The sequence below is a fragment of the Muscardinus avellanarius genome, assembly GCF_963383645.1.
Source record: "Muscardinus avellanarius genome assembly, chromosome: 11".
NCBI lineage: Eukaryota > Metazoa > Chordata > Mammalia > Rodentia > Gliridae > Muscardinus > Muscardinus avellanarius.
The window spans coordinates 40,713,926-40,736,914 of record NC_137797.1 but is presented as its reverse complement, the minus strand read 5'-3'; the positions used below and the strand labels follow the sequence as shown (position 1 = coordinate 40,736,914).

At 37.1% G+C, this 22,989-nt stretch overlaps 1 protein-coding gene across 1 annotated transcript in view; it reads left to right on the top strand.

Annotated features, from left to right (window-relative positions):
- ACSS3 (acyl-CoA synthetase short chain family member 3) overlaps positions 1-22,989 on the top strand; it is a gene marked incomplete at its 3' end in the record, with an annotated part of 180,470 nt that overhangs the window by 17,185 nt on the left and 140,296 nt on the right. Inside the window, exon 2 of the mRNA XM_080706415.1 lies at positions 15,562-15,706. Within this exon, the coding sequence (XP_080562541.1) occupies positions 15,562-15,706 (145 nt within the window). The remainder of the gene's footprint in view (positions 1-15,561; positions 15,707-22,989) is intronic.

The window sequence follows — 22,989 nt, the reverse complement described above, 5'->3', positions numbered from 1 at the left end:
TTATACTAAAATAGCTTTTATTTTCCTGTTTCATAAAAGAAGAGTAGTCATAAGTGAAATGGACGGTCTAGTTATTATTATGTGAAAACTTGGATAATAAAGTCTGTGTGGTTTTATAATGGACTCTATGTGAATTACCTTTTACTGTTGAACTGTGGATAGAGACACAGCTTCCATTCTGATGAATGGTGGCCATTTTCCAACTAATGATTCCTTTACTAGAATGTTTCATCCCTGCATGTGGTGTGTAGACAGTGAGGGAATTAGCAAAGATGTGTAGAGATGTGGTTTGTAACCTAGCTCTCTGAGAATTTTGAGGATGAACTTTGCAAAAGAAGGCATAATACAAATTTTGTGTATTTTGGTTAACATTTTAAGTAATGTTCAGTGGTTAGCACAATTAGATTCACTTTTGTAAATACATCTATGCTATGTTTGTGTCTTTGTGTAAGCTTATTTTGGTGAGAGACGAGAAGTTAGATGGAGATGTCTTGTGGTTTATTTAACAGAGGAAAGGTTTTAGAGACACAAGGCCTAGCTTTTAACACTTAGGTTTAAATTAATTTGCATTGTTGTCTGTCTTAACATTCAGAAATAATTCTGATTGAATTATTTATTAATTATATATCATAGTGAGGTGCAATGTGATACCAACATACATGCACTTAGCCCTTGCTTGATTCCCTCTGGATATAATAGCCTTTTGACTCAGAAAACAAAGGAGATGGGGAGAGAGAGGGGGGGGGGGGGAGAGAGAGGTGCTCATGTTTTTATCAACTATAAAAGTAGTATTATTTTAAATTTTAGAGACTAAGGAAAAACAGAGAGAAAATAAACCAAGCCTCAGTATCTAAACTACAACATAGCTTATCTCTTGGTAAATTTGATATAGTTCCATTCAGTCCTTTTTTTCTCTTTAACTTTTTATTTTGAAATATAGATCTATAAGAAGAAGCAAAATCAATACAGAAAGGTCACTTGTATCTATCATCTAACTGCCCCCAGTGGTAACTTTTACATAACAATACTACATTATCAAGACTTGAATTGACATTGTGTGAGATATACCTAAATTTAACCTAATTTAGATTCATCCATTCTTTTATTCACTCATTTTTCTATATGTGTAAGTGAAACTGTGTTTGCTATTTTGTTTGCCAATTTATGTCTGTCTCTCTTTGTTCTTACAGAAAAGCAGATTTATACTGGTTTTCTTTTTCTTTTCTTTCCTTTTTTTTTTTTTTTTTGCGGGTCTGGGGATGGAACCCAGGGCCATTCAACCTCCGAGCTATACCCCCTGCCCTATTTTTTTTTTTTCTTTATTTTGAAACCAGTTCTCACTGAGTTGCAGAGGGCCTCACTAAGTAGCTGAGGCTCTTCGTGAACCATGATCCTCTGGTCTCAGCCTCCCAAATGCTGGGATTACAAGCGTGCACCACCACACCCGGCTTTATACTGGTTTTGTTTTATTTTATTTTATTTTATTTTATTTTATTTTATTTTATTGGCACTGGGGATTGAACCCAGAGGCATTCTACCTCTGAGCTAAACCCCCAACCCGATTTTATGTCTTATTCAGAAACAGGGTCTCACTAGGTTGCTAAGGACTTCACTAAGTTGTTGAGGCTGGCATCAAACCTGCGATCCTCTTGTCTCCGTCTCAAGTACTGGAATTACAAGTGTGTATAAGTTACTTCACAACCCTTTTGTCTTGGCAATGATACTTTCTCTTCATTTGCGACTAATTATAGGCAGGCAGATATGCTTCATTTTTGAACGAGGCATTTTAAAGATTTTTTTCTCTCTCTCCCTGTCTGTCTTTGTCTCTCACACACATATGCTCTCTGTGTTTCTTTCTTTACTTTCCCTCTGATAATTTCTTATACAAAGATTTCTGGGTCTAAAGGCTAATATATTCAGAGGGAATCACACCAAGTGCTGAGTACATGTGAGTTTGTATTACATTGAACCTCATTATGATGTAAAATTACGATGCACCTAAAATGTATACTTTTAAAAGGTAATTATGTAATTTTATGTATATTATCAAATTGTTCTCCACAAATTAATAGTGTGAATAAGTATTTACAGTATTTTGCCTACAAAATATTCAAAGATTAAATAAAAATAACTTAGATGACAGTCAATACTGAGCTTTGTAAAATTATAACATTTTGTCACATTTGCATAGGTCTTTTAGCAATAAAACATCACACATACAACTGATACTCCCTGTATCCCCAGATTCTATAGTCTTTATAGAAACAACCACAGAGTCATTTACAAGGCTTCTTGGAAAAAAGTTCTTAGACATTCAAAAGTGATGGATTGTATTCCTCCTCTTTAATAAGAACTTGGATCCCACATCTCTCTGTGGACATCACTAAGCATTGAGCAGAATGAGATAATGAATACGGTGTGTGTCCTCCGGGAGTCTCAGGGGTGGAGGAGATTCATCAGAACATTGCAGCGTGTCATTCTGCTCGAGTTATAACCTTAGCAAGAAATGTAGAGCTAAGATGAAGATGTAATTTGAAAATAGGACAGATGTATAGTTCTAAACTTCTTGGGTCTGTAGAACATTTGTTTCAGTCTTTATTTCTCCTCTCTCTCCCTCCTGTTTTTCCTTAACAAGAATATAACACCAGGTAAACAAGTTAGGTTTCTTTTCCCCTGCATGAGGTTACTGCTGTAGCTTCTCCATTCTCTCTCTTCCCCCTTCCTTTTCCCTTATTCATTGTTTCATTATTGTTATTATCAGGATTAAATGCTGACACCATCTTCTGCCCCCTCCAGCTGACACTAGATAGCATTAGAGAGCTTACCCCTTCCCCTTTTGACTCATCTTGGTTCTCTGAATATTTTGAGACTTTTTTCAGAGGTCCCTGCTGGACCCCTGGGGATCATCCAGGATTATAGGTATGGTTTTCTAGGAATCTGCTCCGGTGTGAATTTTGGTTCCTTCTGAGCTCACCATGACTTATTTCTGCATTGTAAAACTGGGAATTCCTGCCGTGCGTGGTGGCGCTTGCTTGCTTGTAATCCCCACGCTTGGGAGGCAGAGACAGGAGGATCTCCACGCTGGCTTAAGAGACCCTGTTTCCAAATAAAAATATAAAATAGGTCTGGAATTGTAGCCCGGAAGTAGAAGGGTTTCCAGGAACCCCAGTACCATAAACAAACAAACAAACAAACAAACAAACTGGTAACTCCTATTCTTTAGGGTGTCTTCAGTATTATCACTAAAAAGCTGACTGATGAAGTTTGCATTGTCTTATAAAATATACTATACATTTTTGCCTATTTAACATTATATTTGACTTTCATAGTCTTATACTTTCAACTTTACTGTACTTTGATCTTATCTTTTTACCTTTAAACTTTACTTTTATGTTAATTAATGTTATCTTTTCCTTATTTTTATATTAAACTAAACCTCATTTCCATTCATCTCAGTTCTGTTTTTCCTGCATTTTCCTCTGGAATACAAATACAACAAGATAGAATGGTGTCTTCACCTTCTTTGGATTTTATTGTCAGGAATGACTCACAACCTGGGAATCTTTAAGATCAGCCATTCATGCCTTTTCTCTTCATTGACGGTGGATTCAGTTCAGATAACAAGTATTGATTTCCTGAAAGCCTTTCTTTCTATTCTTTTTCCTGTTGGCTGCATTTCTCACCACTGGCAATTCTCTCAGTTCTAATCCGAGATGATCTGGCAGGTGTGCAAAAGTCTGGGCTAAGCTGATGGGATGGGTTCTGAATATATACACCCCATGTAGAAAGGATGGGGGGAGACTAGAGTCTCTCTCTTTCTTTGCATTAGGTTTTGCTGTTAAAATAAATTGTCTGTTGTCCTACAGAGAGATGTGCTTTCCAAATACTTTCACAAAAACAATGTCCCTAGTGGTTAAATTAAAATAAGGTTATTATGCCACTCTCAGTAAGCAATTACCCAATTTGGAGGGTTTCCTGGAACAGTCAGTTGATACTGCCTGCAGCCAAGTATCTGCAATTTAGATGGGGTGTCACTGAGTGAATAAAGCAATATGATGCCCTCTTACAAATGCTTCAAGCCTTCTCTGTTGGTGTGCAGTGGTAGTCTTTTGAGGGAGTCATTGTTTTTTGCTGAGTGTCTCTGGACCGTTGGCCTCATGAGACTTTTTCTTATTTGTGTTAATGTGTCAGAAAAGTACTACCCCAACTCCCATTCATTCACCCTTGCAGGCTCTTACTTAAAAACAATTGTTGAACACCCATGGCCTCTGCCCATAGGAGGCTGAGATGCTAGAAGGTCACAAAGATTACTTGAATAAGTGCATGGATAACTACATTGGGCATACACTCATAACGTTTTCTTGGGAATGGGAAAGCATTGTCAGTTTTAAAATTATGGGAAGTCATTTGACCTTTCTGAGCTTCCTTCCTCATCTATAAGATAGGGCCAGCATTGTCTTCCTGAAGGAATACTGTGCAGATTCAATGATTTACTACATATCAGTGACCAAACTCAACCTGTCACAGTCCTAATGATTAACACAATATTAGCTCCCTTCCCAGTTCCAGAACTTTTTTGTTTTATTCCTGTTACAGGGCTCTCCCTTAATAAAGGAACCTAAATTGGCATACACGGATCATAAACTCTCCCATTTTCTTTGATATCATCCTGCCTCCTACTTCTAATTCTTTTTGTTTCTAGACTAGTCCCCCATTCTCCATGTTTGCATTCCTAAGCTTGGCTTCTTAGGCCAGCCAGTAGATCCCAGTTGATCCCATTTCCTCATTTATCTCTAGTGCCACATTCACACGGTCCTAGGGGTTCTTTCTGGGATCCACAGTTCTCTGGTCCAACCCCTTTCTTGGCCTCCTTTCTTACAGGGCACACAGGCATTTACGGTGAGGCTTCCATTGGTCCTTCTTACCTCAGCTCGTGTTTTGCTCCCACCTGAAACACAGGTTGTTTCAGCAGGGCTCATGCACTTACAGTTCCAAAACACAAACTGAACTTGGCCCTCTTCCTTTTCTTATCTTATTTGCCTATGCCATTAAAAAAGGTCTAATGTGAATTTTCATTTTCTGCCCCCTTTAGTTGCCTTCACTTTCCAATTTTTTAATACAAACCAAGTAAAAGATCTGTTCAATATAAACAGAAGCCTGGGCCCGCCCTTCCTTGCATACCCTAACTTCTCAGACATGTGTCTGTAGCCTGGGTCCCCTTTCATTGTTGTCCTTTGCAAGGTGGTATCTGTCCTTATCACTCTACGTAGGATATTATCCCATAACCCATCAATATCTAGCTGTTCTTCAGTTCAGTGGATTGTTTTTATGTCCTTTTTAACAGTTGATGTTTCTGGAAACCAACTCTACTTCCTTCAAATAATCTGCAACTGTGATATTCCATGTGAAAGCCACATGTTTTAATTGTTTAATTAAAATAAAATAAAAGTTAAACTTTTTTTCTTCAGTCACATTAGTCCAATACGACATACTACTCACATATGACTATGACTAATGCAACTAAAGAACCAAAATTTAAATTTTATTTAAATTTAAATTTAATTTAAATTTAGCTAGCCAAATGTAGCTAAACCTATTGAGCAACAGGGATGCAGGTCATTTCCATCATCATAGACCTATCTATTGGACAGGGCTGCTCCAGAGATGGGGCTAGGAAAGGTTTTTGTAAGGGACTATGTAATCTTTTGGATCTGAAATGTCCCCAAAGTCTTAAAGTCTTCTCATGGAAGCATGTTTCCTAATCCAGGAAAGTAAATAGGCTGCATTTCTATCACAGGGCTCCAACTTCATCATGGCTAATCCATTTGATGGTTAATCCATTGGGAGCTGAGTGGACCGTGGGACTTAGTTGAAGGAAGTAGGCCAGTTGGAGTGCACCTTTTAAGGATTTATTTTCTCCTTGCTCCCCCTTCTTTTTCTTGTTCCCTCTTTACTTATTCCTTCTCTCTACCTGCCAGGAGCTGAGTCACTTCCCTCTGCCACACCCTTCCAACATGTTATTCTACCTCACTTCAGGCCCAGATAAGTGGAACTTGTTGATTCTGGGCTCAAACGTCTGAAACCATGAACCAAAGAGTCGAATTAAACCTTGCGTCTTTTAAGTTGTGCTTGATAGGTGTTTTGGACAAAACTGACTCACAGAGATGAGAGAGTAAACAGTTCTGGTTTTGCAGGGCAGACAAGTTCCATTGCAGTCCCTGTTTCTGCTGTTGTAGAGCAAAAGCACCACAGAGAATACATAAAAACAACCGAGCATTGCTAGTTCCAATAACATTTTATTTGCACAAATAAGAGGCCAGATTAGGTTTGTGGGTTACAGTTTGTTAACCCCTGATCTAAAACCTGGATTTCTTTGACATCTTTTTTTTTTAATCTATTGTCTTCCTGTTTTTCTCTAAACTTTCCTTTCTTGGACTTTAATATTTCTCAAATCTTTTCATTCCATCTCTGTTTTTACTATAACATTTCATTATTGCAAAACAAAGCAGAGCAAAAACCATCTCTAAACAGTCACCTTCCACTTTGATGTACTCTAGGTTATCTGGTTATCTTACCTTGCCACACAAGGATGCCTTGATGACTGATTTAAGCATGCTTCATTATTTGTAAACAGGGTAATAATAGGAATGTTGTGACAGAAAAATTGAAAAGAGCCAGTGGAATGTGCATTAAAGTGTGCTCCTGGAAGGCGCCCAGTGCTCTCCCATCAACTCATCAATAGGACAGTCCTTGAGACTCACAACCTGGCGGCCAACATCAGCCCGGCTTGTCACTCTCCACCTGTGGACCTTGGGCTGGCCATTTAACTTGTCCACCTCAGTTACCTATCTGTAAAATGAAAATGATAACAATATCCTTATCACACAAAGTCCTTAAGAAAGTTTAATGAGTTAGCTTCTGTGAGATGCTCATAGCATTGTCTTGATGCAGACTAGTGGTATGTTGTTAGTTTTTATTTTTTATATTCTTTAAAGATGAGAGAAGAAAGGCCTAGGTGTAATATTTTCCCTATAATCACAAAGCTAGCAAGTGACATATCTGAGGTATATACACAATGGAAGTTTACTGAGCTTTATTCTTTTGACCTCAAAACCTGGGGCCTTTATACTATAAAACATTCCTTTTAACATCCACAAGATACCACATTCTCTAAATAAGAATTAATCTCTTTTTAGCTCTGTGTTTTTGTCATGGTAAGTTTGTACCACTGGCAGGAAGTTTGCTACATTTTGCTTCTTACAATGTTTGAAACAAATAATTCCTTTGAGAGTAGAGAACAAGTCTACAATTATATACATATTAGTACTGGGGATGGAACCCAGGGGCAGTCTTCTCAGCTATACCCCTAGCCCTTTGTTTTATTCTTTATTTTGAAACAGGGTCTCATTGAATTGCAAAGGGCCTCACTAAGTAGCTGATGCTGTCTGCAAACCAAGATCCTCCTGCCTCAGCCTCCCAAATGCTGGGTTTACAAGTATGTGCCACCATGCCCGGCTCCTACAATTATATTTTTAATAGAAAAATCCCAATTAATATATAATATTAATGGTCATGATCTGCTGATATGGGCTTATGAGATGGTGAATTATTTTTTATAAAGATTATAAGGTCATATGGCCATTATTATTTTAATAGGATAATAGTCAAATGTAACCTTCCTGTTTCAATTGTTTCCAATATTTTGGCTTTGGGTTCTTTTAATTTTTTTTTTTTTTTTTTTTTTTTTGGTGTTACTGAGGATGGAACCCTTCTACCTCCAGGCTACATTCCCATACCTATTTTATATTTTATTTGGAAACAGGGTCTCTTAAGCCAGCGAGGCTGGCTTCAAACTTGCGTGATTCTCCTGTCTCTGCCTCCCAAGCGCAGGGATTACAAGCGTGCGTCACCACGCCCAGCTTGGGTTCCTTTAATTTTTGAAAAGGATGCTGAAGTGTTTTGTTTGTTTGTTTTTACTTGTGATGAAATAAAAACCCAAATAGAAAATTATCAAGGAAAAAACTTGTTATGCTGTCCTAGGAAGGAAGCTGACACCAAAAGTGAAATTATAAGCTTGGACTTTCTAGTTATTTAATATTAAATGTATGCAAAGTATAGAAGTCAGTAACTGAGATCAGAGAGGGTGGCCAGATTACAACTACTAAACATGATTGTGTTAGAGGAAGCTCTTAACAGTTATTTTATGCTCAGTGAAAAAAGGCAGTTTTTGAAAGCGTTTCATACCATAGGCTACACTATTAAAATTATATTAAATTTTCTTAGAATAGAAGGGAGAAGTGGAATTGAAAGATACATTTTAATCTCTAACAGTTCAGCTTCCTGTAGCTGGATAATCAGAACCACTAATTCTATCAATTTCCCTCTTTGAATAAAACCATTGTTTTTTTTATGGCAGAGTTTTGCTGCCTTTTAAAATATTTGAATAATAAATACCTACAAAAATAACAAAATTTTAGCTCTTAGCAAAGGGAAGATTGGAAATTGGTCATGTTGGGAAATTGATGAAAACAGAATCATGTGCCTGTCTCCTGCTATGTAGATTCTTCTGGAACCTGTAGATCTAGACCACTGAGCCTGTTAGATGTCTTACTGCTTAGAAACACTTCAGACCCCACCCACATTTACCATATTATACCAGTGTGTGGACCAAATACACATTTCCAGTCTAATTTATTTGATGAACAAGGCCAACGTAAAATATAGGATGACCTAAAGTCAATATTAGGAAAGAGAATAGATTCAGGAACATTAAACTGAAGACTGACCTCAAGCAAGAATGCCTTCAAAGGGGTTCAAGGCTGTCTGCTGGATGTTAGCTCTCAAGGGGTGATGAGGGAAACAGAAAACAACAACAACAAAATAGTAAATGATACTGCAATAAAAGTTCCAAAAGAATGTCAAGAGTTTTCTTTTTTCCAGAGCCCTTTTGGAGAAACCTCACCCTGCCTCTGAGAGTGTCAGGGCTTGATTATGGTGTGTCTCTGGCTCATTTTTTTTAAGTACATTTAACATGACTCTAGCAGCCGTATATTTACATTGGCTAAAATTTGTCTTATTTTGTTTGCCCCGGAAGGTATCCCTCTTTAATTACAAAATATAACCATTTTAAAGTTTGTTTACATTTTGAAAATTTATGAATCTTAAGACATTTGTGTCAGTTAGAAAAGAGAAGGAATAAACAACCTTCCAATCATTCTGTTTAGAATAGTCCAGATTCGCTCACTATTCCTATATGTTTATCTTTGGATATTTGGGCAAGATCTTTGCTCTCTGTCGTCCATCCTCACTAAAAACACAGGGAAAATGCAGTCTTTCAAGTGCCCTGGGAAGGGGCAACCAAAGTCTCCGTGAACAGCAGCAGTAATGACCGTAGATGTATAGCAGATCTCTATTTGTGATCTGAGGGTTTCATGTAGCCATTTATGATGAACCACTTAGGTTTAAAGACTCATTCTGGTGAGAAAAACAAATAGAAAGAAACAACTTTTTATAGTTCACCTTTTCTTTTATTCTTTCTTTCTTTCTTTCTTTCTTTCTTTCTTTCTTTCTTTCTTTCTTTCTTTGGTGGTACTGGGGTTTCTGGAAGCCCTTCTACCTCCGGGCTACACTCCCAGACCCATTTTTTTTTTTTTAATTTTTATTTGGAAACAGGGTATCTTAAGCCACTGCGGCTGGCTTCGAACCTGAGCAATCCTCCTGTCTCCGCCTCCCAAGCACAGGGATTACAAGCGTGCGCCACCACGCCTGGCTCACCTTTTATTTTCTTAAACTTAAATGTTTTAGTAAGTAAAAAAAAAAATACTTTTTTATCAGATATTTCAAAGATGATACTTTTACTTAAAGTATTTTCTTTGATTATAGTTATATCGATTATAGAGTTATAGTGATTGATGATTCAGTCAGACCAAAGCCAAGAAAGCTACACAGTTAAATGTATATTTTTTATTAAAATTTTTTTTTTTTGCAGTACTGGAGATGGTACCCAGGGGCATTCTACCTCCAAGTTACACCCACAGCCCTATTTTTTTATTCTTTATTTTGAAACAGGGTCTCACTGTGTTGCGAAAGGCCTCACTAAGTAGCTGAACCAGGAGTGGTGACACACAACTGTATACAATACTCTACATACATAAGTAAAAACAGAACAAAAGAACAATGCTGGGTTATGGGGAGAGGATATTCCTAACACAATAAACAAGGGGAAGGATATATTTGTAGCTTCAATAATATCTAAACTATTTTTACAAATATATATATATTGGATGGTAGTACATAAGGGAAAAGTGGAGTACCACAAAAATATGAAGACTGGATTAGTGAAAAATGATGCATGGAAAATTTAGTATTAACAAACAAACAGAGATAATTGTATTTCTATATCATAATACAAACACACACATATACATATATACATACAGATACAATGTAATACATATGTGATATACAAAATATAGTAGCAATTTTATTCAGATTGCAAATGGAATGCTTAAGAGATTATTGTAAAAGATGAATGAGAAGACAGTATAATGCATTAACTTGAGAGAAAGTAACAGAAGAAAAAATGAATTTATTTGACTACATGCAAATCTAAAGTGTTTTTATATCAGGAAGCAGAATAAATTAAAATAGTGAAGAAGTTGAGAAAATAATCTATAACAATGTCAGGCCTAAGTTCAAGGTCCTGTATAAAGAGCTTTCAAAAATTGGTAGAGCATTGTACTTGATACTAGTAACCTAAAAAAAAAAAAGAATTAAAACTATTTTTCACCTTTCAAATTAAAGAAAATTGAGAAACATCTGTATTTACAGGGATATGCTGAATGAACATTCAGGTACTTCCAATGGTATTATAAATTGATTCAATATTTCCAGAAGGCAATTAGATTATTTGATTTGAATGCATGTATGTTGTATTATAGGACTATAGCCCCCAAATACAACTAAACAAGACAAAAGCTATCTGACCAATACGTCTTTGCCAGAAATATCATCCTAAATTCATTTAAAGTAGTGACACTGTTGTGAGAGGTAATTGGCAACAACACAGGATTAACTTTATGATTGAGTAGGGAATATTATACCATCATTAAACATGATTTTCAAAAGATTATCAGGCTTTTAGAAAAGGCTCATAGTGCAATCTTAAATATAGAGGTAAAATATCAAATTATCTATGCCAGTAATATTTACATATAGAAAGGACAAAATAAACTACTTCAAAGTAAATTTTTTTTACAGTGAGCATAAATTATTTTTATAATCTGGGGAGATAACTCATTTAAAACCTGTGCACAAATTTCAGAGGGAGAAGGAGGGACAGCACATTGAGGGCAGTCAATTGACCTTTACTGAAATGATTTGATTGAAAATGAAATAAGAATCTTGTCATAGTAGAATAAGCAAATCTTTGAACTAAGACCCCTTGCAGTTCACTTGGTCCTGTCATCCACAGTGTACCCATCAATGAGTTTAGCCAATTTGTGTTGGTATACTCATTAGCCTTAGCCACCTTGGAGCCATTTCAATTTGTTTTCTCCTGCAGCAGCTCAGCTGAAAGTTACTTGCAGACTCTTCCCTCTGTTTGGATTTCCTTCCGGACTATCCCAGAGTATCCTGAATTTTATTTTAAATCTCTTTAAGGATATATATTTTTGGAACATATTGAAAATGGTATACATTTAGACTGTGCTTGGTGCCCCCCCATTCCCCTCTCTCCCTCCCAACATTGAATGTTCAGGTTAACCATGCTATATTCATACTTTTACACATATTTGGATGTAGCTCCTCCATTAATCTACTTCAGCCTTCTTCCTCTCCTATCCTTCCATTCTAGCTTTGCTGAGATTTCCCCTCCATTATCTGGAGTCCCTCTGGTATCCCCAGTTTTAAGGATATTTTTAAAGAAGAAAACTTTAGAGAACTAATCATTTCAATACTGAGGTAGTCAAAGTGGCAAACAATTTTTAAAAATTCACGTTGTTTGAGTATTGTTTGTGTAAGCGGTATTATCCAGTGTTTAAGGGCTTGGTTCTATTTAAGCTACCTTGAACAACTTGCTGTCATCAGTTCTCTTATATGTAAAATGGGCTTTCACAAATAATTAGGAGCACTCTTCCAACAAATTTAAAAGTCTTGGTAAAGAAGCAAATTTTCAGCAAATAAAAGAAAAATGCAACCCCCCCCCCCAAAGTAGAAAGCTTAGAATTTAAAAATATGATAGCCAAATGAAAAACTTGCTAATGCGCTAGGAAGAATTTGGATTACATAGAATGAATCAATGAACTTGAGGATAGAAAAAAACATTATAAATGAACGAAGAAAACAAATTTTAATATGAACTAGACCACTAGGCTAACTGTCTAAACACTTGGATTTAAATTATGGCTTTATTTAATCCCTAACCAAATACTCTGAGTGTTATTGTATGTCTTTCTTCTTTTGACTTCAGAATAGAGCAGTAAAATCTTCCCTGGTTCCTCTTTCTGGATCTTAAATGCAATGTTTCTTGAAAGTTTACTAATATGCTCATTTAGTTATTTCTCAAATGTTTATTGAGTGTCTGTTTATGACAAGTACTAGAGTAGCTTGGACCACCAGGAGAATGAGACATGGTCTCTGCTCTCAGGTAGATTATAGTACAGTGAAGGAAATATATGTTAGTGTTGAAATGTAATACAATACAATAAGTACTACGGTAGAGTTATGTGTACACAGGGCATTGGGTCTCCTTGGAGGAGAGGGTAGTAAAGAGGAAGGATGGTCACAGAAGTGGCAGCTGGATGAATTCTAGGAATTACAAATTTTCTAAATCCATGTGGCTGTGTTGTGTGAAGGTGGATGGAAGAGGGTGAAGCTAAGCAGATGAATGCGTTTTGCATGTCCTATACAGATGTACAGTTTTCATCCGGAACCTTGGGAAATGATATTAAATGATGTTAAATACCAGTGAACATGATCATATTTATATCGAGAAAAGATATTCTAGTCACCCAAGGAGATAGCTTGAATGTATGAAGTCGAGTCCAGCCTGAGGCAGGGAGATTAATTAAGAGAGGTGATTGAAAATGAGGTGATCAATGAGAGAATCAATTATAGAGACAAGGGAAGCAGAAATGACATTATGAGAGCTGATTGGATATAGCCAATGAGGATCCAAATCTGACTTTTGATTTTTTATTTCAGGTCACTGAGTATAGAAAATACTAAGTGAAATATAAAAACTAGGAGGAGAAGGAGGTTAGCAGTTGGGTTTGTTTGGGCTGAAGATTGGAGTTGGTGTCAGATGATTAAAGTTTTGGATATTTTATTTTTTCCATATAGACATGGCCTTCGACTGTTGGCTATAAGGGCATGGAGCTTAGACTGGAGACAGAGGCTGGAGAAACAAAAATGGGAGTTGAAGCCTTAGGACTATTGATATGATCCAGGGAGATAAGGACATGAAAGCAAAGGAATGCATATATAACGGGGCCAAATCACAGCCAGGAAGATGAGGTAAAGGAAGAAGTTTCCACAGAGGATACTGAAATAGAGTGAGGAAGAGGTAGGAGAATAATAAGGTAAATGATTATAGTACAATGATTACATATGCAACAGTAAATGAGCCATGGAGTGAATCCGCCATGGATCTGTGGAACTAATGGAGCACCCCCCTCTTCTTTGTAAAATGTCATGACTATTAAATATTGAGCAGAGTGTTAGAGGAATCATAAGTGATGGAAAGAAGATAATGATACTGAGAAGTGTCCTAGGCAGCTTTGAACCACACATGTCTGTGAGAGGCAAGAGGCAGGACCTAACTGAGGAAGAGGCAAAGATGGATAGAAGGGAAAGAAAGGAAAGAAAAAATAGAGAGAAATGACCTTGCAAGTAAAGTCCATGTATCTGTAATGTGTTCTTTTCAGAAACAAACAATATATGAATAAGCATTTTTATAAAATATTCTATAAAACATCTTGCCTTCTGCCACAGAATGCCAAGCAAATATTTTTTTTCTTGGTATATTAGCTAATAATAGCCCCAATAATTCTACCTAACAAGAAAAGACACAATATCTGCAACATTATTTTATGTTTCTGTAGGTTTCTGTAAGGTCCATTGATCTAAAATAGGCATAGCTAGGAGGGCTGTTCCAAGATATACCTAGATGGGCTGGGATTCTTGCTTCTTTGAGGTTGTTTTCAAATGCCAGTGTTCAGTCTTAATGCCACAGTGAGGAAGTGGCTGTTATACCTGGGATGTTCTGTTCCTGAGGAAGGCAGAGGTGCAGGGCAGCAAGCATGATCATGAACTCATTTTCCAAGCATCTGCTTGTATCTTGTCTGTTGAAAATCAAGTACATGGATGTATCCAAAGTCAAGAGTTATATTCTCCACCCCTGGGGAGGGGAAAGAGTAAACATTAAAAACATTTTTGATGAAAGTAGGGCAAAAGGAAGAGACACTATTTCTGAACAAATGTCAGATCACAATTGGCAATCCAGAATTGTATTGTGCTATGCTGTACAGTCATGTTTGGTATTATTGAAGTGTGAAGGGTTGTTTGACCTGGGTAAATATTCCCTTTCCTTCTGGCTTCTGGGTATACTTTTAAGTTAATATTGCCATTGTACCTAAAGTTGCTTTTAATGCACAGCTTCATTTCACATTTTTGTTAAAACTTGGAGGTGATATTCAAATACTTAACAGGACTTTTCTTCTGGCTTCAATGTCTTCTCTATTACTTTGCATTATTATTATATTTGGTGGTCCAATGTTGGGAAAAATTGACCCCTATTGTACAAACTACTTGCATATTTTACTTCAATCCCCTCTTCTTAAGGATAAGGCCAAATATGAAGATTTTTCTCTTGGCAAAAAAGAGCTCTATTGTCTTAAAATATATCTATATATCTATATGATATCTGTTTTCAAAAGAAGGCATTGGTCAATTAAGAGATGAGTGCAGAAGATTTAAGAAAGTTAATTAACATTTTATATACATGTCCATTCTTTTCCCACTTATGAAACATGAAAGTTATGCAGAAAAGGGCTTTTAAAAATTCTATCTTCAATTGAAGGCATCACATTTAATTGAAACAAAAAATACATATAACTCTTTCAGAAAAGAATTGAATTTTCCAGTAAGTTTGCTGTTCACAGCAGGTACCACAACTTGTCATATATCTACCATTTCTGCTTTCATAATCTAATGCTTCTGCACTGCACTTAAATGGGATTCATTTCATCTGTGTAAACAGATTACTTAGGTATTCTGTACTCTGGTTTCATACTAAGCAATAAAACCCACAAAGTTGTCAGTTTGATGTGCAAAGTGTATTTTTCCTACAGCACATCAAAATAAATACATATTTATTAAATAAAAATGTGTACTTTGTGCCATCTTAAATGTGTACTTTGCAGCCTTCATTATCTGACATAGCCTGCACTAGGACACACTGTTTTAAGGCTATCTCCACCAAACTGCGAATATAGAAACATCATTAAGCAACCATATATTTTGAAGAGAATGTTTCACTTTTACTTTCCAATTGTTTTCCAGGTTTGTGGAAGGAATGCTTAACATTTGTTACAATGCCATTGATCGTCACATTGAAAATGGTAAAGGAGATAAGATTGCTATCATCTATGATAGTCCTGTTACAAACACTAAAGCGACTATCACCTATCAAGAGGTCCTGGAACAGGTAACAACTTTTTCTCACTGTACTAGAGAAATTATGATTATTTTTGTATTTTGGGAATTAAACTTGCATTCTAGCACTGAGCTACATCATCCACTCTGTTTATTTTTTTATTTTGAAACAAGGTCTTGCTAAGTTACCATGCATGTGCTGGTCTTAAATCTGGTATCCTCCTATCTTGACCACTCAAGTACTGGGAATATGGGCATGTGGCACTGTGCCTAGTTTATATAGAAATTATTTAAAAGCACATATGCTCGTTATATTGCCTTTCAGAAAATGCACTGGCCTATGTTACCATGATTTTCTTTTGGTGATTCTGGGAAATAAATAAAGGTGTGTGAACTCATTTAAAATATTTTTAACCCTTTACATTTCACAGTATGATAGATGTACAGACAGAAACTAACAAATCTCAAGAATAGGTTTCATTCTCTTGTGGCCTTTGCACTCCACCCTCATCGCCAGCCATCCTTAATTAAAGGTGGCCACGCCTTTCTTGTGTTATTAAAGCCGTCTCCTAACTGCTCTCCTATTACGGTGTCTGCTCATTTTAGACCCTTGTTTAAAGTGATCCCAAAGGTTTCTCACTAAGAAATGGCATATTTCTCTATCTTATTTAAAAGTCTTTTCCTAAAATTACTGTTACTCTGGGAGTAAAATCCAGACTTCTGTGATATGTAAGACACTTTGGTATCTGATAACAGCATCCCTTCAAGCCTCATTTCCCAACATTCTTGGCCCCACAGACAATGACTGTCATTCTTTCAGACACTCCTGGCCCTTTGTAGCTCCTTGCATATGTTCATTCCTTTGTCTTACTCCTTTTTTAGTTCTTTTCCAACTAAGCAGTTCTTAGATGGATTATGATGTTGACAGATGATTTATAAGTTTTTTTTTCTCTTTTAACAGAGCAGAAATAAGGTTTTAGGGGCAATTATAAAAGTATTTGGGTATTGTGAAATGTGGGAAAGTTATTCTAACTCTGTGGTATATTTGCTTATGATTCAAAGGGAGATATGATGTAGGTCAGAGTTTTTTTAAACAATGGCCGTATTGACATTTGGACCAGAACATTTTTTGTGGAATATCATGAATATTATAAGATGTTTTGCAACATCCCTGCCCTCTATCCACTAAATGCCAATCTCACTGTTATCTGAATTGTTATGACTACATATATCTACAAACATTGCTAATGTTCTCTGGGTGGTAAATTGCTACTGGTTATGAAGCCCCTGCTTGAGCAAAGTCTGATGCTGTTAGTGGAATTAAAAGTTTGGGCTACCCACTGCTGGAAGGTCAATATTTAGGAGATATGAGTTGGTAAGAGCAGTTATGTGACACAGGCCTGTAATCCCAGTACTTAGGAGGCTAAGACAGGAAAATTGCATATTTGAGGCCAGCCTCAGCAACTTAGGGAGAACTTCAGCAACTATTTTCAAAATAAAAGCATAGAAAGTGCTGGGGATAAAACATGAAAGTACTGAAGAAAAAGCATGAAGATAGAGTGTCCCTGGATTCAATCCTCAGTACCACTAAAAACAAAAAAAGTAGGGGGGGATGATAGGAAGGAATCAGGTTTATTCAAAAGGTAGGAGTCTTGAGAAGATAGAGGGGCTTGTTCCTTACATCTCTATCTTGGGGAAATCAGAGAGAAAAAGGACTTTTGTAGGGAGGGATAGGAGACTGCAAGACAGTGGTCAGGAAGGCCATGTGCTGAGAAAATCTTCATCATCCAGGGCTGTGTCTGCTTTTTTCTTCTTTGAAACATTGCAATGACTTGACCTCAGTGGCCTTGACCTCTTGAACCTCAATCTTGTTCTAGAACTAGAGACTAAGGTGGGGCAATACAAAAGTCATCTGACTCTGGATTTTGGATTCTTTATTTCTAAGGCAAGATTTGGCTGTTAACATCTCAACCTAGATACAGGGCTTCTCTTCAACAAAATAATGAGGGAGGGCTGAGAGCCTGACAGAACTCTACAAGGGTAACTTCTCAAGAGAGTTTACCTGTTTTAATGCTAGAATTCAGAAACATTTGCTTTTAAATGGAGGTTTTGGGAATTGCATTCTTTTCTTTTGCTTGTTGAACCCTATGTAAAGATTCCATTTGATTTTTAGAAAGCATGATCAACTGTCCTGGTCTCTCTGAAATTATATCCTTTTGCATCAGTAGGTTCCTGTTTATCCTTGCAAAAAAATTTCTGAGAAAGGCATCTTAGACAAAATGATTATCTACCCATTCCTGAGTTATTGTAAATAAAAGTAAAGCCAGATTACTCAGGCTATGTATCAGATGGGTTATAGCAACAGATTCCAATTTCCACTTACTTAGAAATTAATGAGAACTTATGAAAAGGGAAGATTGAAGTACCAGGAACAGAAAAATGTTCTACCTCCAGGGAGAAGCAGCAACACTGAAGAGTTAAGGAGGATCTGTAGATTGTCTACCAATTAGGCTTACTGCCTTGGCTCAATCCTTTTAAACTGAAAGAGAAGGTGGAAGCACCTAGTTGTCCAAACTTAGGTCACATGCCTACAGTACCAGGCTCTGATAATCAGCTTTTCATTGCTATAACCAATATCTGCCAGAAACAACTTAGAGGCAGAAAGGTTTACTTTGGCTCATGTTTCAGAGGAGCAGTCCATGGCCAGCAGGCGCCAAGACAAAGACATCATGGTAGAAGGGTGTGGTGGAGGAAAGATGTTCAGCTCCTGGCAGCTAGGATGCAGAGTCAAAGAGGGAGGGGCATGAGAGAAGGTGAACCCTTCCAGGACAGACCCCTAGTGACCTATGTCCTCCAACTAGTTCCCTCCCATGGTAGTCTATTTTGCAATCAAAGGATTAATCTACTGATGAGGTCAGAGTCTTTATGTTCTCTTCACTGCCCAAAAGCTCCACCTCTGAATCATGCAGAGTTGAGAACTCTGCTTTTGATACCTGAGCCTTTGGGAGACATTCTGGATCCAAGCCTTAACACAGGCTATCTTTTTCTCTTTTGATATCAGAGTAAAAATTGAGGTCCCACAGCTCTCTACGATTCAGAAAAGGAGAATTTCAATCAAATAAGAATAAAGTGTGCCAGTATTGGGAAGAGGCACCAAAATGTATTAAGGTGCTGATATTGGAAAATTGCTTGATAATTTCCAAAGAGTAAAATATAGTCAGAGCTTAGGTGCTGTGCAAGCACTCAGGCAGGGAGGGAGCTGCAGCGATTACAATGCAGAGTTCCTCTCTGTCTTTGCCCTTCATTCTAATCATTAACCTATATAGTAAAAGCCTTAGAATCAACTGAAGCCTTTAGCCCTAAAATTACAATAGAGGTAACCAGTGCCTATGTTTACCTCTTCTCCTCTGGGATCCGACTTGGGCATAGAAAAGGTAAACTTTGTGTGTGGCTTCAAAGCACCCTAGTTGATGAGCAACCAATACTGCCCAATAGAGCCGAGGGCCAAGTAGATTCTTGATCCTTGCACTTAGGAAGTGCACTGTCCGGAGACAAAGAGGCACCACCTGGCTAAGGAATAAGTAACTAGCCCATTGCCTTGGTAATGCTGATGAGAAAGATACAAATACAAAATCTGTTTAAGGGTTGGGGTCCCCAAAAGGGGCCAGAGTTCCATTTTCGGGCCCTCCAGCATGCAGGTTAGCATGCTGTTTTTTCTTTCTCTTCTCTATTTCCTACTGATCTATTTCCTAATTTCGTAATAAAGATTTTCTAAAGCTGCACTGAGCTGCCTGTTAGTTTTAATTTTTCTATTCAACCAACTTTAGTTGAATAAGAAAAATAACTCCCACCATTTCAAATCATAACATAAAGTTCAGTTGCTGACAAGCCCAAGACAAAGCAAACAACAAAGAATGCTATAAATATAGCTTTGGGGGTATTTATTGATTTGAAGTATACAGAGATCCAGGTAGGGTGAGTAGGTGATTTAGTCAGGTTTTTTTTTTTTTTTTTTTTTTTTTTTTATCACTGCAACGAAAATACCTGAAAAGCACCACTTAGAGGAGGGAACGTTCATTTGGGGCTCATGGTTTTAGAGGTCAGTCCATGATCAGCTGGCTCATGTTGGCAGTCCTTAGGGAAGGGTGGAAGAAAACCCATTCTCAGCTCATGGCAGCAAGAAAAGTAGAGAGGAAGAGGGAGGGAGGAAGAGAGGGGGGAGAGAGAGAGAAAGAGAGAGAGAGAGAGAGAGAGAGAGAGAGAGAGAGAGAGAGAGAGAGACCCACCTCCTCCAGCTCTGACCCTCTCTGAAGCTGGCTGCATTGGCAACACAGAAAGTTTGGGGGACATTTCAAGTTAATACCATAACAGTAGGGAAGGTACTCCATTATCAAGTATGCTTGTTATTCATATGAGACTAAGTTTTAGTATAGGAGGTAACAGAAATTTCCTGAAAACCTATTTATATTCCGTGTTTTATTGCAGGCTTGCATTTTCTGCTTTTAGAAGAGATTTAGTCTATGATTAAAAACTTGTCCCTATGATTTGGGCATATTGCCACAGTCTCATTTTATGAATATGAATGCCTGAGACACTTGTAAATTTTAATTGGTATAAAGATTAGGAAGTTTATTTATATGTCATAAAATATTATCTATATCAACATACTGATTTTGATATGTGCCCAACTACCAGAGTCAAAGAAAACACTGCAGAGAAACCTAAAACGAGAACAGTTGTTGATGTTCTCATTTTCTGTTTATTTTTCTCAAAATAATTTATTACATAATTTTACGTGGTAATTACACATATATATTTTGCTTAAACACTTTTCTGCTAACTCATCTTACTTTCAAATATTGAGTCTAGACCCTTAGACTCTTGACGTTTGTACCAGTTCACTGGTTTCAGTTTAGCCTGATATCAAAGTACTTAAAAGGACTGTTTCTCTCACCTGCTGACAGCCTCTGATTCCCCAGGCTTTTCTTCTCTAAAGTACTAAAGGAAGAACTGTTAGCAAAGAGAGGGAGCATTGTGTGCTACTTTGATTACTTGCTCCTCATTCCCTGTGGCTTTAATTTCATCAAGCAGAGAAGACAGAGAAAGAAAGACTTAATGGGTAATGCCATTAAGAACAAACAAAAAGAACTGCCTTTGTGCCTTACTTATTTAATCTCCCCATGTTTCCCTTCTACTGGTATTTTCTGGCTAGGTAAAACTTGATTAAGTTAGTTAGTATTTCTTATTTAATTAGCAAACTAGCAAACCTTGCTAAATTGTTTTCGTAACATGGAAGATCTGAAAATGTTAAAGAATGGTTCAGAAACAGAGCTTTTCATAAAATGTCATCTTTTCTGCAGCTCTTGATATTTTAAACAACCCTTTACTAAGGTTTTTGTACAAAAATTTGAGCTCCATTTAAGACCCATCATTCATTCAACAAATATTTGTTGTATATACCTAACCCTGTCAGAAACAAAGGATAACAGGTGGATGGGCCCATTACTTATTGCTTGAAGCTAAAAAATGCATATATAAGCAGAAAATTTAAGATAAATTTGAGGATTATGATAGATCTTAGTTCTATATTCTGTAAGAACCCATGGAAAAACACTGATACTACTTTCATTTACCATAATAATAAAACCAGTGATAATTAACTTATAGAGAGAAAAGCTTTGCTGTGCGTGGTGGTGCATACTTGTAATCCTAGTACTTGAGAGTCTGAGACAAAAGGATAGCAGTCAAGGCCAGCCTCAGCAATTTAGTGAGACCCTATTTCAAAAATGAATGAATGAATAAATAATAAATACAGGTAGGGATATAGCTTGTAGAGTATCCTTGGATTCAATTCTAATTACCAAAAAAGGTAAAGGGTTTATTTTTTTTGAGTCACAGTTTTGGGCGTTCCAGTCCAAGACCAGGTGCCTATGATCAATGGGTAGAATGTCGATGGCAGAGGGCATGTGGTAGAGCCGACTTTGACTTCATTGTCAAGAAGCAATAGAGGAAAGGACCAAGGTCTTACAATTCTCGTCAAGGTCATGCCTACAGTGACCTCAGGACATCCCATTAATTCGACCTTCTAAAGTTCCATCACCTCCCACTGCACATAGACCTTTGAGTGACATTTAGCAAACAACATCATCATCCAGTTCAGCCAGGGGTTGATAGGATCTAATAGAGCATTCTGGAAAATTGATGTCTAAAATTAGTCCAATTCCCCAACCTCTGCCTAAAATGATCCCCCTACCTCTGCCCTAGATGTTATTTTCTCATTGGGATCTTCCCTGACTATATAAACTACAAAAGATCTTTTCCACACTCCCTCATGTCTCCCTTTTTAATTTTTTTTAAATTTAGCATTCATTACTCAAAATCATTTTATATTATGTTTATCTTTTCTATTGGTGCACTGTAATCATATATGCTGATGAAGTTCAGGGTAATAGAGGCAAACATACACACAGCACTCATGAGTCCTCCCCCAGTTCCCACCTCATGCTCCTCCCAACCTTCCCATGCTCAACACTGATCAGCTTTGATAAATTTGTGTGTGTACACTATTACCATTGAGGTCTTTCCCTCTTCAAGCCTTCCTTCCTCCTCCCATCTCCCTCAGTTAGGTCCCCTTCCTCACTCCAGTAGGATTTCTCCTTTATCTGGAGGATCTCCTGCATCCCATTTATTCCCCAGCTTTTGTACATACGGGAGACAATCTGACTCTTTAATTTTTGTGATTTACTAATTTCACTTAGCATAATATTCTTCAGTTCCATCCATTTTCCCGCAATTATGAGGACAAACACAGAAGAAATTAAAGCAAGATTAATACATGGGATTGTATTAAGCTAAAGAACTTCTTTTCAGCAAAGGGAACTATCAAGTACCTCAAGAGAGCTGATAGAATGGGAAAGCATTGCCAGCTACTCCTCTGACAGAGGAGTAATATTTAGAATGTACAAAGAATTCAATAAACTCACTGCTAAAATCCCAAATCACCCAGCTGGGTGTGGTGGCACAGGCTTGTAATCCCAGCATTTGGAAGGCTGAGACTGGAGGATCTCAGTTCAAGGACAGCCTCATCTACTTAGTGAGGCCCTTTGCAACTCAGTGAGAACTTGTTTCAAAATAAAGAATAAAAAATAGGGCCAAAGGTGTAGCTCAGAGGTAGAATGCCCTCGGGTTCCATCCTCAGTACCACAAAATCAAAACAAGACAACAACAACAACAACAACAACAACAACAACAACCAATCATCCAATAAAAAAAATAGGAAAATGAACCAAATAAACTCTTCACAAAAAATGGCTTATATATGCATATATATGTATA